At 63.5% G+C, this 16,704-nt stretch overlaps 1 protein-coding gene across 6 annotated transcripts in view; it reads right to left on the bottom strand.

Moving 5' to 3' along the window:
* The window catches only part of SRCIN1 (SRC kinase signaling inhibitor 1), a 58,040-nt gene continuing 41,336 nt past the window's right edge, over window positions 1–16,704 (bottom strand). For 5 of the 6 annotated variants that reach the window (XM_054286469.1, XM_054286470.1, XM_054286467.1 and 2 more), the window contains 16 exons: window positions 16,238–16,430; window positions 15,698–15,896; window positions 15,259–15,352; window positions 14,105–14,913; window positions 13,529–13,621; window positions 13,374–13,417; window positions 12,521–12,699; window positions 11,697–11,872; window positions 11,143–11,273; window positions 10,569–10,716; window positions 9,321–9,615; window positions 8,421–8,670; window positions 8,144–8,298; window positions 7,820–7,972; window positions 3,248–3,385; window positions 1–540 (listed from right to left, as the gene is read on the bottom strand). In XM_054286469.1, the coding sequence (XP_054142444.1) occupies window positions 415–540; window positions 3,248–3,385; window positions 7,820–7,972; window positions 8,144–8,298; window positions 8,421–8,670; window positions 9,321–9,615; window positions 10,569–10,716; window positions 11,143–11,273; window positions 11,697–11,872; window positions 12,521–12,699; window positions 13,374–13,417; window positions 13,529–13,621; window positions 14,105–14,913; window positions 15,259–15,352; window positions 15,698–15,896; window positions 16,238–16,430 (3,183 nt within the window). In that variant the 3' untranslated portion in view covers window positions 1–414. Of the gene's footprint in view, window positions 541–615; window positions 809–3,247; window positions 3,386–7,819; window positions 7,973–8,143; window positions 8,299–8,420; window positions 8,671–9,320; window positions 9,616–10,568; window positions 10,717–11,142; window positions 11,274–11,696; window positions 11,873–12,520; window positions 12,700–13,373; window positions 13,418–13,528; window positions 13,622–14,104; window positions 14,914–15,258; window positions 15,353–15,697; window positions 15,897–16,237; window positions 16,431–16,704 lie in introns of those variants that run through there. The other variant, XM_054286468.1, reaches the window with a different exon arrangement.

The raw sequence follows: 16,704 nt of genomic DNA, 5'->3' as shown, positions 1-16,704 counted from the left end.
TAAACAGAAAAAAACCAAAAAAAAACCCAAAAAAGGAGGGGAGGGGAAAGGGGGCAAAAGAGAGGGGGGGACCAAACCAACAGCGATCCAAAGGGGAGGGGGAAAAAGGAGAAAAGGAGGAAAAACCAAAAAAAGAGAGAGAGAGAAACAGAAAGTGGCTGGTTGGCCATGGCGGAGCGGGAGGGGACACAGAGGTCGGGCCGAGGCGCGGCACAGGCGAGACAACAAAAGTTCGTTTGGCGGAGCGGAGGCGACAAGAACATGGATCAAACAGAAAGAGGAGGGGACACAGGTGGCGATTCCCTCCAGAGCGCCTCAGGGAGAAGCCAAGTCCCAGGGAGGAAGAGGAGCCCGAGGAAGAGAGGAGGAGCCCCCCGGAGCAGGAGAGCGGCCGGGCGGAGCTGGCAGGGGCGCTCAGAATGAGATGGAGGAGTTCCTGGCCCCAAAGGAAGTCAATACGGGGATGGATGTTCTGCCAGCTGCGGGTTTTTCTGAGACCGTGGGGGAGGTCTCACTGGCCTCTTTAGATGGTCTAGTGGCCTGGAAAGAAAAGCAAGATTCAAGGAGGACGAGGACGAGGAGAAAGGGGTGGAAAGCCCGAAGAAAAATAAAGCTTTAAAAAAAAAAAAGACGAAAGAAAGGAATAAAAAAGAGGGGAAAAACCAACAAAAACAAGGACAGGAAAAACCCAAAAACAACCGAGAAGCCAAGGGAATTGGTTCAGAAGCAGCACTGAGTCAGGCCTGAGGTCAAGCAACTGGAAAAGGGCCACCACAAAGAGCACGACAAGAGCGGGTCCCACGTGTCACTGCACGGGCAGGGGACGGCCCCGAGGGGAAAGGACGGACGGACGGACGGACGGACGGGCACGCGGACACAGGCACACACAGCCGGGGGGGCACAGGGGACACGGGGGAGGCACAGGGGGGACAAGAAGGGCAGCGTTAGAGCGGGCGCAGTGCCCAAGGGCGGCCGTGCCCACCCTGTCCCTGTCCCTGTCCCTGTCCCCGCCGTGCCGGGGGGCACGGGCACGGCCCGAACCGGCTCGGGAGTGACACCGAGAACCCCCAGGGATGGGGAGAGGGATTTGGGATCCTCCAGCCCCACCTCGCCCCCAGTGAGGGGCTGGGCTGCGGGGGGACACCCCCAAATCCTGCACGGGGACAGAAGTGACACAGAAAGTCCTGTTGAGGCCACCCCAGCGAGGGCCACGTGGGACAGAGGCGTTGCCAAGGCGGTGACACCGAACAGGCGGGGCTGTGCTGCGGGTGGCCTCCAGGGGAGGGGACCTGGTGGCCTCATGGAGATGCTTCCCGGCCCCTCAGGTTTGTCCGGTGTCCAGTGCAGGGGGAATCCAGAGGGAACCCCTGCCCCTCCCTGATTCCATGGGGTGGGACAACCCCGCACGCCAGATGGGACACTTGGGGACACCCCGAGCTCGAGGACCTCAAAAAGACCCCAAAAACCCTCCAAAAACCTCCATGGGGAGGTTTTTCCACTGGGAATGGAGCAGTCGAGGGGGGTTTCACCCTGTTTGCCAACAGGTGCCCGTTTTGCTCATTCCGCATTTTTCCCCCCAAACCCTGATGTGAGGAGCTGGGAAATCTTTTGGATTGTCCGGCGGGGCTGAGGGATGCACGAGGATGAGCAGAATTGGGTTTATTGCACGGTTTGGGGGTGGAAAAGGGGCCAAGACACAGAGCAGGGGCAGAGCTGGGCTCAGGGCGAGCCCGCCCGTGGTGCTGCTGCCCAGCAGGGGTGAGGGGGTGCTGGGAGGGGGACAGGCCAGCAGGGAGGGAGGGACGGAGGGAGGCCACCCAAGCGGCCGTGATCCCCGGGCCAGCTGGGAATGCACGGCCAGCACTGGGGTGACAGCAGGGACAGAGCGGGGAGCCTGGAGCTGCCCCCGGGTGGGTGGGGAGGGGTCAGTGCTGGCTGCTGGCTGCTGGAGATGCTCCATGGCGCCCCAAAATGCTTTGCTTCCAGCTGCTGTGGCCCGCTCACCCTGCCCCACAGTGCCACCACCCCGCCTGGGACACCCCAAGCTGCTTCTGTGGGGGCACGGGGGGGTCCCGGCTCCCCAAAACCTCCCCAGGCAGGGAATCCCCATCCCCACGGGGCTCTGCCACGCTCATCAAGGAGGTGGCCCTGTCCCCCGGGGTGAGGGGACAACGCCGGGGCTCAGCCACCCCCTCAGGGGTGGAGACAAACGCAGCTTCAGCCTCACCCCACGGCTAGGATGAGTTCGTGACTCTCTCTTGTCCCTGTCCCCAGACCCAGGGCGGGCACAGAGTGTGACAAGAGCCCCTCCCGCACCGCCACCACCGAGTCCCTCTGTCCCCAACCCCGCCGGGCTCAGCCGAAGCCAAGAAGGCACCAAGGAAGGGAGGACGCAGTCCCAGAACTCATCCCCGGCTCAGGTGTGCCCGGCTTGGGCTGTGCCCGGCTCAGGTGTGCCCGGCTCGGGCCATGTCCAGCTCGGGCTGTGCCCGGCTCAGGTGTGCCCGGCTCGGGTGTGCCCGGCTCGGGCTGTGCCCGGCTCGGGCCGTGCCCGGCTCGGGCCATGTCCAGCTCGGGCCGTGCCCGGCTCGGGTGTGCCCGGCTCGGGCTGTGCCCGGCTCGGGCCATGTCCAGCTCGGGCTGTGCCCGGCTCAGGTGTGCCCGGCTCGGGTGTGCCCGGCTCGGGCTGTGCCCGGCTCGGGCCGTGCCCGGCTCGGGCCATGTCCAGCTCGGGCCGTGCCCGGCTCGGGTGTGCCCGGCTCGGGCTGTGCCCGGCTCGGGCCATGTCCAGCTCGGGCTGTGCCCGGCTCAGGTGTGCCCGGCTCAGGTGTGCCCGGCTCGGGCCATGTCCAGCTCGGGCTGTGCCCGGCTCAGGTGTGCCCGGCTCGGGTGTGCCCGGCTCGGGCTGTGCCCGGCTCGGGCCGTGCCCGGCTCGGGCCATGTCCAGCTCGGGCCGTGCCCGGCTCGGGTGTGCCCGGCTCGGGCTGTGCCCGGCTCGGGCCATGTCCAGCTCGGGCTGTGCCCGGCTCAGGTGTGCCCGGCTCAGGTGTGCCCGGCTCGGGCCATGTCCAGCTCGGGCTGCGCCCGGCTCGGGTGTGCCCGACTCGGGTGTGCCCAGCTCAGGTGTGCCCGGCTCGGGCCATATCCAACTCAGGCTGTGCTCGGCTCGGGTGTGCCCCGCTCGGGCCGTGCCCTGGGTGGTGCCAGGGCTGCGGGCAGCCCCGGGGCGGCTCTAGGGGTGGAGTACCTGCTGCTGGCCCTGGATCCGCACGTACTCCATGCGCTGCTTGATGTGCTTGCCCTTGTCGGGGCTGCCCTGCTGGCCCTGCTTCAGCCGCGACGCCGGATTCACCACCTTCATGGCCGGGATGGAGACGCCGCCGCTCTGCCGGGACACAAAATCCGGGGGAAAGGGTTAAAATCGGCCGGTGGAGCCCTGGCCGGCACCGCTGGGTGCCCGGAGCTGCGCCACCCCTGCCGGCGCTGCCCGAGGGGACAAGGCCGGGCCGGGACCGGGTCAGCGGCTCGCCCCGAGCTCCGAACCCCGCCGGGACTTACCGGGAGGCACCCGAGAGGGAGTTTAGGGACACACGGCAAACACCGGGACACCGAGGGCGGGACGGGACAGCCCGCGGGGCCGAGAGAGGGGGAAAGAGGCGGCGGCAGGCAGAAGCAGATTCCAGGTGGGAACGGCGGCAGTGGGAGTACAGAGGAGTTTATTTGCTGCGCACAGGCGAGGATACACAGACGGCAGTGCCACACACCCCCCGTGTCCCCGCCCGTGACAAGGTCCCCTCCTGCCTGTCCTGCTCCAGCCCAGGCTGGGGAATCCCTGGCTCAGGTGAAGCCCTGGGATCCTCCCGGGGGGGACACGGGGGATTCCCGCACCCCCAGCACGAGGAAATCACCAAAGGATGGAATATCCTGAGCTGGAAGGGACCCTCGAGGAGCAGAGTCCAAATGCCAGCCCTGGAGAGCCCCACGAGCGCCTGCGCCACACCACCCCCGGCATTCCTGCACTGGGAATCTTCCCTGGATGTGACACCAGCCCCGCCCTGCCCTGCCCTGCTTTAGGACTGACCCGTCACAGCCCCTCCCATCTCAGCCTAACCCTGAGCCTGGCTTTGCCCCAGCCGTAAATCCGTCCCGCAGCTCCACTTCCTGTTTCCCGGGAAAAAAAAACTGGGAAAAATTGCAGCTACAGCCCCGTTCACCCAGCGAGAGCCCCCGAGGAGGGAGCGAACGGCTCCAAATGGAAAAGGAGATTTATTCCCCAGCGCTGGCTGTTAATAAAGGAGCAGGTTGTTGTCGCAGTGGAGCTCAGGGCATTTTTCTCCTCCCTGTTTTTCTCAGATATTCAGCTGGATTCCAGCAGAAAGCAATTTGGGATGGCTTCAGGGAGCTCGTGCTGTGCTTTAATTAGGAGAAACATCTGCCAGGCTCCGGCTGCTGCTCGTTAGGAGAGGGATTTTATGGAAAATGGTGAAACTGAGAGCGGTGCTCCGGCACCAGCCCTGGCTGACCCTGTGGGATGCCCATGGACCCCGTGGGATGCTCTTGGATCCCGTGGGATGCCCATGGACCCTGTGGGATGCTCTTGGATCCCATGGGATGCTCTTGGATCCTACGGGATGCCCATGGACCCTGTGGGACACTTGTGGATCCTGTGGGATGCTCTTGGACCCCGTGGGATGCTCATGGATCCCATGGGATTCTCATGGATCCCATGGGATGCCCATCCTGGACCTGGTGCTCCAAAATCCTGCCAGGGCAGAATAATCCCCCTCATCCAGGGTCTAATTCCAGTACGGGATCAGTCAGCACCACCCGGCACTGTGTCCCTTCCAGCTCCTGCCTGGCTCACTCCTGCCCTTCCCAAACCCCTCCAAGAGTCAGGGAGAAGAGGAAGATTCGTTCTCCAGCTCGGCTCTGCCTGGAGGTGGAGTCACAGAGAGGGAGCAGGCAGAGGAAGAGACATCAGAGTGAATCCAGGGCAGAGCAGGGCACGGGGGAGAAGAGAAAATGAACCTGGGGCGTTCCGGGGGGCAGCTGCGGCTTGGGGAGCAGCGCTGGCTTGGTCCTGCTCGCAAAGGGACTCTGGGCAGCGCCATCCTTGGCCTGGCTGAGGTCCAGCGCGGTGTCGCCGTCGCAGCCTCCGTGCCCGAGGTCCCCCAGGCTCCTCCCGGCCTCCTCCGGTCCCGGCGCGTCCCTGGGGAACGCGAATTCCACGGCGGGGTGGCTGCTGATCTCGCTGATGGTCATCTCCAGCTCGCGGATGGTTTCCTCCAGGCTGTCCAGTCTCTGGTAGGTGTCCTCGTAAATCTCCTTTTTGCCCGGGCCCGCGGGGTTCAGGTGGCCTCTGCAGAGCCCCTCTGCCGCTTTCCCCGCCGCTCCGGGGCCGCCCCCGGGGGCCGCAGCCGCTCCGTCCCGTGCCGGCGGCGCCGCGGCGGGGCTGCACCGGGCCGGGCTCCGCTCCGGGGGCGGCTGCTCCGCCCGGGAAGGTCCCGCTGCCCTCGGGGCGGGGTCCCTGCCTGCGGGCACCCCGGGATGTGCCCCTGGATGGGCCGGAGGGCTCTGCTCCCTCCATGCGGCTTTGGGCGCCCCAGGTGAGTGTCCAGGAGCGAGCCTGGCTCCTCTTTGGGAGTCCTCATGGCCAGCGGGAATTTGGGGAATGATCCCGGCACCAATGGAGGGCAGCGCGGCCTCCGCAGCTCCAGAACCTTCCCCGCGGCTCCGAGGAGGCTGCACAGCCTCGGGATTTTGGGGACAAGACTTGTCACCGCCTCCTGGCCTGCCGGCAGCGTCCAGAGCCGCGTCCCCTCTTTGTCCCCCCATTTTATCGCTCGGGAAAGGCGGGGCTGCCACGGGAAACGCCCGGGATGCGCTGCCGGGGGGCTGCGGGGCCGGAGGGGGCTCCTGTGCCAGCGGGGACTTTGGGGAGCCGCCAGGAGCCGCCACGTGGCCTCTCCTGGTGCCCTCGGGGGGCAGCTGCCCTGCCGGTGCTGCACTGCCCGGTGCCACCCACAACTCTGGCTCGGCTTCGGGGCTCGGCGGCTCCGACACCCACTCGGTGAGCACGATCTGGGGCAGGGAGAACGCCCGGCTGGCCGGGGCTGCCGGCGCCAGCGGCTCCTAGGTAGAGAATTCAGACAGGTTAGGGGCCAGGAGGCCGCGGGGTTTGCCTCGGGAGGCACCACGGGGCGCCGCAAATTATTGGGGTCCCCCCACGCTGGCACCTCTGGGCATGGCAGAGCTCCAGGTGGGAGTTTGGGAAGGAAGGGAGGCTCAGCTCCCTCCTGCTCATCCCAAATATCCCAGCGGGATTCACGGCATGGTCAGGGGCTGGAGGGGATTGCTCAGCTCCCTCCTCCAGCCCTGACATCCCACAGGGATCCACAGCATGGACAGGGCTGAAAAGGGATGTTCAATTCCCTCCTGCCCAGCCCTGACACCCCACAGGGACCCAGAGCATGGACAGGGAATGGAAGGGGATGTTCAGCTCCCTTCTCCAGCCCTGATGTCCCAGTGGGACCCACAGCATGGGCACGAGCTGGAAAAGGATGTACAATTCCCACACATCCACCAGGACCCAGAGCACAGACAGGGAATGGAGGGGAAGCTCAGTTCCCTCCTGTCCAGCCCTGACATCCCATTGGAGCAAAAAGCTTCAAAGCAAAACCCAAACACCGGGCTCTGCTCCAACCCTTCCCTTTCCGTGCGCTCAGGGCGGGGTCTCCCCTGCACCACCCGCCCCCGGTGCCGTGAGAGCGGCGGGCGCCGCCCGTGCCGTGCCCGGTGCCGTGCAGGGTGGCCCGGGAGCCTCCCTGAGGCGCGGCCGTGGGTTAGTGCTGGCTCCGGTGCCGTGTCAGTGCCAGGAGCGAGGCGGTGAGGACAGAAGGTGGTGATTAGTCGGTTAAATCAGAGAAAAGCAGCAGAAGTGAGCTGAGAGGAGGCAGAGGAGGAAGGTGAGAGCGCAGCCCGTGGAGCCGTTACCTTCCATCCTTCTGCTGCCACCGCGGCTCCCCACGGCTCGGAGTGGCCCGGGGACACGGCCTCAAGGGGCTCACAGCGGGGCACGGGGAGGAAAGGGGAGGCCGAGCTCCGCTGAAACACCTGGGGAGTCAAACACGGCCGTTGGAGCGAGGGAGGGGCGACCTGGGTCTGCAGCGGGGTCACGGCCTGAGCGGGGCTCGCAGCAGGAGGGGTCGTGGCGGCTGGCAGGGACAGAGGGAGCATTGTCCCCTGTGCTGCTGGCAGGGTCACCTGCCCCCTCTGCTGCTGGCAGCGCCACCTGTCACCTGGCCAGCTGTGCCATCAGAGCCCTGGCCAGCAGTGTCACTGGTCCTCTGGCCAGGAGGGTCACTGGTCCAGTCTGGCAGCATCACTGGTCAGTTCCCCTGCCTGCAGCGTCATCACCTGTCCCACACCTGCACCATGCCCAGTTCTCCTCCCTTCTGGAGGAAAACCATCCCAGGAAAAGCCATCCAAGAAAATACCACTCCCTCCCCACTGCGGCACCTGTGCTGTGCTCAAACCCAGGTGAGTCTGGCTTAAATCTCAGGGTGGGAGGGAAGTGCAGAAGGAGCATCCAGCTGTGCAGCAGCCAGGTGTGACACACCTGTCCCCAGCAGTGACACTGCTCTGTCCTCGCGGCCCTGGGCACAGCAGGGACCCCGGTGCGGTTCCGGTGCCGGGGATGTCACCCCGAACCACCCCCCCCCCCGAGCTCTCCCCCGAGCAGAAGGGTGGGGCGGTGTCACCTGCGGGCGGTGCCACCTGCGGGCGGGGTCCCGGGGTCCCGCCCCCCTCCCGCGCTCACCTCCAGCTCGGCGATGATCCGGTCCTCGTCGTCGTCGTCCTTGACGGCCGAGGCGATGATGGGCGGGGTGGATGCGGGCCGGACCACCTCGGACACCGCCCGCCTCAGCTTCACCTGCGGCTTCGGCGTCTCCAGCTCCTCCGACTCTGCCTTCTGCGGGGGGAGCGCGCCGTGAGGGCCGGGGGCACCGGGGGGCACCGGGAGGCACCGAGAGGCACCGGGAGGCACCAAGAGGCACCGAAGGACACAGAGAGGCACCGGGGGACACGGAGGGACACCGGGGGACACCCGCGCTGCTCATCCCAGCCCGGCCACCACCCTCACCTTCATAAAGCCGGGCTCCTTCTTGCTGGTGACGATGACCTCTCCGCTGCGGGTCGTGGTCAGCCCGTGTGAGGAGGGGAAGCTCCGGCGGGGCGGGGGAGGCGGCGGCGACTTGGAGGGTTTCTCGGTGCGGTACCGCGGCACCGTCAGCTCGTCTGGGCACAAAGGGGGCTCTGAGGGGCCCTGCCCCTCTCATCCAACCCCCGCACCTCGGGGACAGCACCGCGCACCCCCAGCCTCGCCTCTGGAGGCGACCCCGTCCCTCCCCACCTCGTACCTGAGCCCCGGCGGCCGTTGGGGTCCCCTTTGCCCCCCGATTTGGGGGTGTGCTGTGGCTTGGAGGGTTTGTGCTCGGGCGTGGAGGCGGCGCTGCCGCTGCCCGGGGTTTGTTTGTGCTTGGCTGCGAATTCCAGGTCGGGGATGGCCTTCATGAGCTCGGCCTGCGTCTCCTCCAGGAGCCGGTTGATGTCCTTGGCGCTGTACTGGGTGAGCGCCGCCCGCTTCTCCTCCCAGTCGCGCTCGGCCGCCTGCGGACACAGAGCCGGCTCCAGCCCCGTCCCTGGCGGGCAGGACGCGACCCCAGAGCCCCCTGACACCCCCAGACCGGCTGCGAGGAGCTGGGGGGCGGATTTTTACCCAATCCCCAAATTTCACAGAATGACCCGGTTGGAAGAGACCTCCAAGATCATCGAGTCCCACCCAGCCCCAACACCTCAATAAACCCTGGCACCCAGTGCCACATCCAGGCGTTGTTAAACACCCCCAGGGATGGTGACTCCACCACCTCCTTGGGCAGAACATTCCAGAACTTTACACCTTTCTGTAAAAAACATTTTCCCAATATTAACCCCAAATTTCCCTTGGTGCAGCTGTGTCCTCTGGTTCTGTCACTTCCTGGAGAAAGAGCCCAGCCTCACCTGAGCACAGGCACCTTTCAGGAGCTGTGCAGGGTGATGAGGGCACCCCTGAGTCTCCTTTTCTCCAGGTGGGCACCCCTGAGTCTCCTTTTCTCCAGGTGGGCACCCCCAGCTCTCATCCAACCCCTCTGCAGCAAAGGTGATGCCAGCGCTCCTCCACCGAGGAGCAGCAGGGTGGGCACTGCTCCCATGCCCATTTTCACCTTCCCAGACCCTCCTGAGGAGCCCCCTGAGCTGAGCCCCCCATATCAGGCTCTCACCTCCACAGACACGGCTTTGTCCGTGCTCTTCTTGCTGGGGGTCTCGGGCCCCGTCTGCGTCTTGGCAGGCACCATCTCCGGGGCCCGTGAGGGGTTATTGCTCTTGCCGGGGTGGCTCTGGGGCTGTGGGGTGAAGCCCAGGGGCTCGGGGGTGCCCGTCAGGTGGTGCAGGCTCACGGGAGGGCTTGTGGGCATCTCCAGCTCCAGCCCTTTGCTGAAATCCGTCTCCGGGGCCACCTTCTTGGGCGACTGGCTCAGGCTGCTGGGCGAGCTCCACACGCCCTCCTCCACTTGTCTAGGGCAGAGCGGAGGCACTGAGGGGCCGGGGGGCACGGGGAGGGCACAAAATCCTCATTTCCTCAAGGCTGAGGTGCTCTGGGCTGGGCTCGGTGCTGGTTTGTGGGGGCCTGTCCGGAATGGGGATCCCTCGAAACGCTTCCCCTGCTCCAGGTCCGGCTGGAGCTGCCCTTGGGATCGAGGATTTATTCGAGATGAGGGCGCTGCGGGATCCTACAGGCTCGTTTCCCTGGGAAACCGGGCTAGAGCAGAGCCCGGGGCCATCCCAGAGGGCGGCCGGGCTGAGAGCCGTCCCTAATGGGATCCTAATGGGATCCTAATAGGATCCTAATGGGATCAGGCAGGTGAAATCCACCCCGCAGCGGCCCCAGGAGAGGATTTTTCTCTGGCTGAGGATTTTTCCACCACAGAGCAGCTCCCTGCTCCTCGGGAAAGAGGTTTCTGCTCACGCCAAGGGCTGTGCGTCTGTCCTGATGTAAAATCCTGCTTTATTCCCAAGGAAGAATGAGATTTTTATAAAAGGAGGGGGTCCCACGCACACCTGGAAAGGGCTGAGGGTATTTTTGGGGTGCTTTAGCAGAAAAAGGAGGCTTTTACCAAAAAGGGTTCCCATCCACTCCTGGAGAGGACGTGAGGGTGTTTTTGGGGTGCTTTAGTAGAAAAAGGAGGCTCTTATGAAAAGAGGGGGGCCCTGGAAAGGACTGAAGGTAATTTTGGGGTCCTCTTTTTAGGGTCCTTCAGCAGAAAAATGATCATTTTGTGCGCACCCCTCGGATGCCCTCCCGCCCTGAGAGTTTGGGATGCGCAGAGAGGAGGTGGCACAGTGGGGACAGAGGTGGCACAAAGGGGACAGAGGCAGCACAGTGGAGACAGAGGTGGCACAAAGGGGACAGAGGCGGCACAGTGGGGACAAAGGGACACCGAGGGCGTGGCTGTGCCCTCGGGGCTCACCTGCGGATCTGGGCCAGCGTGTCGGTGACGGTCTTGCAGCGCTTGAGGAGCCCGTCCAGGCGGTTGGGCTCCTCCTTGAGGAACTTGACAGCCTCCACCTCCACCCGCAGCACCACCCGCATCTTGCTCTGCAGGCTGGGGAACTGGGCTGCCAGGGGACACCGCTGTCACCCCTGTGACCCTCCTGCTGCCCAGCTGGCACTGCCAGGGCAGCCAGGACCCCGTGCCATGGGTGTCCTGCCAGGTGGGGTGGGATGGATCCAGGGAAAGTCTGGATTGATGGGTCCAGCCCGATTTTAGGGTGGATGTGTCCCCTCTGCAGCTGTGGGCACTGGGTGTGGCAGTGATGGGCACCTGGGAGGGCAGGGGACCACCCTGGCAGGGGCAAACCCATAGGGAGAACCTGGGGAATCCCAGGGGAAAACACAAATCTGGGAAATCCTGGAGAACCTCAGGTACAAACACTCAAATTCCGGGGCAAGGAAAACCTGGAATATCCCAGGTGCAAACACTAATCCAGGGATGGAGCAGGGAAACTCCGGAAGGTTCTGTTTGCTCCCCAGCCCCTCCTCACCCTTCAGGTCCGTCAGGGTCTCCCCCAGCTGCTTGAGCACCACGGCCTTCTCCTCCAGCTCCTGCGCCGGGATCAGCCGGTGGTTGTGCGCCAGATCCTTCTGGATCTTCTCCACGGACTTCTCCAGGTCACTGGGAGGGCAGGGGAGGGCAGGGGGTCACTGGGGGGGTCACTGCTGGGTCAGGAGGGTGGAGAGCCCCGAGGTGGCAGCAGGAGAGGGGAACACTGGGATGGGGACCCCTCCTCAGGCTGGGCTGGGGACCCATCCTCATGTAGGGACATGGTTACTGCATAGGGACCCCCTCATCTGGGGACATGGTCACTGCCTGGGGACCCCCTCATCTGGGGACATGGTCACTGCCTGGGGACCCCTCCTCTTGTAGGGATGTGGTCACTGCATGGGGACCCCTCCTCACTCAGGGACATGGCCACTGCATGGGGACTCCTTGATTTGAGGATGTGGTCATTGCATAGGGACCCCCATCTCGGTGCCACGCCCTGGGCAGTGCAGAGCTGCTCTGTGCCCCCCGTCTGTCTCTCCCATGCGGGCTCACTTGAGCTGCTGGGTGATGAGCTCCTCCTCGTTGAGGTAGCGCAGCCGCTCCTCCTCCACCAAGCTGCGCTGGCGCTGCAGAGGGTCCTCGTGCTTGCGCATCGTGTCCGTCACCCGCACGCTCAGCTCCGTCTCCGTCCGCCGCAGCAGCGACTTCACCGTCTCCTGGTTCTGCAGCTGCGGGGAGGAGCAGGAGGAGGAGGGGTCAGGCTGGGAGAGATCCCTCAGAGGGGAAACGGGTCCTGATGAGGGAGCAGCCCTGAGATGGGCGAGGAGAGGGATCCCTGAGCCTGAAATTGGGAAAGATCCCTGGGCTGGGCATGGGGAGGGATCCCTGGGACTGGATTTGGGAAGGATCCCTGCGACTGGAGTGGGGAGGGATCCCTGGGGTTGCATCCCTGGGATTGGAGAGGGGAAGGATCCCTGGGATTGGATTTGGAAAAGATCTCTGGGGTTGAATTTGGAAAAGATCTCTGGGGTTGAATTTGGAAAAGATCCCTAGAGCTGGATGCAGGAAGGATCCCTGGGGTTGGAGTGGAGAGGGATCCCTGAGCTTGTGTTTGGGAAGGATCACTGAGCTTGGGTTTGGGAAGGATCCCTGGGCTTGGATTCAGGAAGGATCCCTAGGGTTGGAATATGAGGGGATTCCTGAGCTCAGATTTGGAAGGGATCCCTGAGCTTGGCTTTGGGGAGGTTCCCCGAGCTCATCTCCAGAACAGATCCCCGAGCTCTCCCACACCAACCCCAGCGCACAAAGGGGATTTTCCCATCCCAACCCAGTAAGAGCTGGCTCAGATCCGGGGTCCCCCCTCCTCAGGCGCCCACCTGCAGCTTCTTGAGCTGCTGCAGCTGGTTGCGGAGGTCACTGGCGTTCTGCTGCAGGTCGTGCAGGTGCAGCTGCATGTGCAGGCGGGTGATGGCCGTGGGCTGCCCCGCCGGGGTGCTGGTGGCCGAGGGCGGTGGCGGCGCGGGCACTGGGGTGCCCATGCCACTGCGGCTGGTGGCTGGGGGGGCAAGCAGAGGCTGCTGAGGGGTTTTGGTTCTTTTCTTTCCCCACCCAATCCTTCATCTCTGGTGGTCTCCATAATTTCCCCCTCCATGCTAAGCCCACCCTGAGGCCACCCCAGAGCAGAATGAGGGGCCCCACTGGTTGCCAGTGATGCCATAGGATTTTAGCTTTTATATTTTTCAAATCCTGTACTGCTTTAGGGAATAATTCTGAAACTCCAGTCACCTGCTGCTCTCGTGTTTTATTCAGACAAGCAACTCCTCTCCAGGCCTGTAACTCAAGGACACCTCACTACCTCAGCCCCCAAAAATATTTAAAAAGTGAATTGCAGGGGGGAACAAAACTGGGAGTAAATTGCTTCATTACCTGAATCTGTAATTAGAGGATTAACCCAAATTACATCAATTAATATCAATTAATTGATACATAGGTGGACCAAACTTATAATTGTCTGAAAAACTCGTGACCATCTTCCATTTTGGGTGTAGCCCCTTGGGGAGGCTTTGTCTGCCCTTAACGTACCTGGAGGCCCTTCATTGAATAGATTAACTTTAATTCTCTTAACTCTGGTTTTAGGTAAGCCTGAAAAAGGCATCACCAGCACATGAGGGGCTGCAGAGCCCACCCTGGGATACCCACGGGGGTCCTGCAGGGCTGGGGGTCACTCACACGCTGATGGGGGTGTCCCGCCGTTGGTGGCTTCTGTCTTCTCACTGAAACCAAAGAGAGGAGGGGGCTGAGTGTGGATGGGCTTGATGTCCCCTGGGAGGGGGACAAACCCCAGGAGGGACATCCAGCCCCCAGGGTCCCAGAGCTGCCCTCACCTGGGGGTCTCGGCCTCGGAGCCACGGAGCAGCGCGCTCTGCACCAGCCCCGTCAGGCTGGCGATCTGCTTCTCCATGGCCTCCATCCGCTCCCTGCGCCGGGAGAGGGACGGGGACAGGTCACGGGCTGTGTCTGCCACCACGGCCACCCCCCGGCTGCTCCTGGCCCTGCTCACAGCCCGTCCCTGCCACCCGGGCAGTTGGGGACACGGCTGTCACCAGCTGCAGCCACGCTCCTCATTCCCTGTCTGTGCTGCCCTATTCCCCATCCCAGCACCGCAGCGGGGACAGGGCAGCACCTTCCTCTGCTCCTCCTCCTCCTTCCCATCCACTCCTCCTCCCCTTCTGGTCGATACAAAATCCCCCTGTAGCAAAGCTCAAACCCACCGGGGATCCCAAATCCGAAGGCAACGGAAAACCTGGAACATCCCAGGTACAAACACAAGTCCAAAGAAACTGGGAGCATCCCAGGTGCCAATACCCCAATCCAGGAGATCTTGGAATATCCCAGGTCCAATCACAAATCCAGAACAACCCGGAGCACCCCAGATGCAAGCCCACCACCCCTTCTCTCACCTGGTCTCCGTGTCCTTGGCCGGTCCGGGCGATCCAAAGCCCGAGAGCGGCCGCTCTGCAGGGCCAGGGAACAGCTCGGGGGGCCCGGACGAGCTGGGATTGCGCGTTTTGCCCACGGGGCTGTCCATGAAGACGGAGGAGCAGGAATCCTTGCGGAAGGACTGACGGACGGGCGAGGAGCGGCTGGGCGGGCCCGAGTAGGGGCTGTGCGGGCTCTGCCCAGGCTCCACCATCTTCTGCGGGGACGAGGGCGGCATGCGGAAGCCCAGCCCGGGGCCGTACGTGTCGCTGTAGATGGGCGCGTTGGGCTTGTACAAACTGTCCTCCAGCTCTGTCTGCAGCGCGGCCGCCGAGTAGGTGCTGAGTGACCGCACCGAGCCCCGCTTGTAGAGCCCCCCCGAGTAGCCAAAGGGGTCCCCCATGCCCGCCAGCGACTGCGTGGAGGTGATGCTGAGCCGGCCCTCGTGCACCATCCCGTAGGGGTCAGCGTAGAGCCCCTCGTTCTTCACCAGCACCACGTTCTTGCCCGCCAGGTCCTCGTCGGGTTTGACGTCGCGGCGCTCCAGGATGGCACTGGGGCTGGGGGACACGCCCTGGGCGGGGGGCAGGCTGGACAGGCGCTCGCCGTGGTGCACGGGGCTGCCGGCGTACGAGGGCGGGCGGCCGCCACTGTAGGACATGCGGGAGCGCGACGGCGACGAGGACTGCAGCACGGGTGGTGGGGAGCCCGAGGCCAGGTGGGACGCTGGGGAGATGTTGTTGAGCCGGCGGGTGGGAGAGGATTCTCGGGAGGTGTAGACCATGTCTCGCTGTGGAATGGGGTGTGGGGGTCAGCACAGAGTGAGCCCCATCCTGCTGGGCCCTCCAGCCAACCAAGGACTGGTGATTCTGTGATTCTGTGATTCTGTGATTCCCAGTCAGCAGTGGGCTGATTTATCCTGATGATTTATCCTAATGAATTATCCCCATGATTTAATTCCCTACAAACCATATTTACAACCCCGCTGTCAGCTCCCACCCAGCGCTGGCAGCAGGCAGGATGAATCCCAACCACACGCAGTTCCCGATTCCCAATCTCTGCTGCTTTCTCTCCCTACTGCTCCCACTCCACCAGGCTCCGCCACCCCCCGGGCTGTCCCCGTGTCCCCTCTCACCCTCAGGTCGCCGTTGGTGATGTGTGAGGCTGGGAACGAGGCGTAGAGCGGCTCTTTCCGGTAGATTTTAATGATGCTTCTGTCCTGGATGTCTCTGGAAGCAGAGGCAGAGCCTGAACACCTGCACAGACCCCCCAAAACCCCAGCAGAGCCCCCCCTGTCCCCCTTTGTCCTTCATCCCTCTCCTGGGTTGTAGGATATGAGTGTGTTCTATTATCTGTTAGAGGTGAGGCAGTTTGCTTGAGAACATTTTAATTTTAAAATTACAACAATCTGGAGGGAGGGGGGTTTGACATTTTCCATTTTAAGGGAAGCTCCTGCCTTCCTTGGCAGACACCTGACTTTTCAAACCAGGACAATCCCACAGATTTCCCAGTTTGTGATGGATTTAAAGGACAGGAAACCAGCCCGGGGTGGGATTTGATCCCTCCCTGCTCACCGGACATCCTCTAGCTCGTAGAAGACGTTGCGGGACTCATCCTTGATGAGGATGGCGGTGTTGGGGGACTTGAGCATGCCCATGGTGAGCTTCTGCGGGAACATGTGCACGATGAGGGCGTGCAGGGTGTCCATGCTGCTGATCTCGTGCGTGATGTGCACGCGCCTCGTCTCGTCCCCAAACTGCAGGAACAGCACCCCTGGGAGCACAGGAGGCACGCCGGAGTCAGCTCTGACTGTGCTCCTTCTCCACAGAGCTCACAGGGTCTTCCCAGCCAATAAAAAGGGGTTGGGGGAGCTCTGACCACCCAAAACTGCTCTGGTGAAGGTGGAAGGGTCCAGGGCAACCAAAAAAATGGGTTGGGGAATGTTTGGCCACCCAGTCTTGCCCTGGTGAAGGAAGGTGTTCCTAGAGAGCTCTGGGGCACCCAAAAAAATGACATGGGGAACTTCTGGCCAAGAGCAGCTTGGTCTGGAATTTTGGGCAGATGGAGACCAGCCCCACCCTCCACCACGGGGGTTTTGGGGCCTCCAGGGGTACCTGGGGAGCGCAGCTTGGTCTGGCTGGCCGAGCGGGACAGGGGCAGGCTCTGCCGGAACCGGTTCATCCTGTTGAAGGCCAGCGGCAGCTCCGCCTCCGACATGGTCTCCAGGGACTCGGCCGAGGCAAAGGAGAGCTTGGCTTGGTCGGCCAGGCCAGGCTGGGAGCCCTGGGAGTGCCGGGAGCTCCTGGTCTGCAACGGGACAGGGACAGGGACAGGTCAGGGGGACAGGGATGGGTGGCCCAGCAGCCCTGGTGAGGCTGGTCCTGCTTTTCCTCGGGAATGGGGTGCCGGGATGGAGAGGCTGGAGTGTATGTGGGATTGTGGAATGTCCTGGGATGGGGGGGAGACACGAAGGTCGGCGAGTGCAACCCCTGGGACACCCCCAAAAATCCCTCCCTGTGCCTGAGGGTGGGGCTGGGCCGCATCCAGGGGGCTCCATCCCAAACCCAGGGGGCTCCATCCC

The sequence above is a fragment of the Melozone crissalis genome, unplaced genomic scaffold, assembly GCF_028551555.1.
Source record: "Melozone crissalis strain CALT ecotype California unplaced genomic scaffold, PUWL_Pcris_2 ptg000048l_1, whole genome shotgun sequence".
NCBI lineage: Eukaryota > Metazoa > Chordata > Aves > Passeriformes > Passerellidae > Melozone > Melozone crissalis.
Note: the sequence above shows the minus strand (reverse complement) of the source record. Positions and strands in the feature narration are given on the sequence as shown.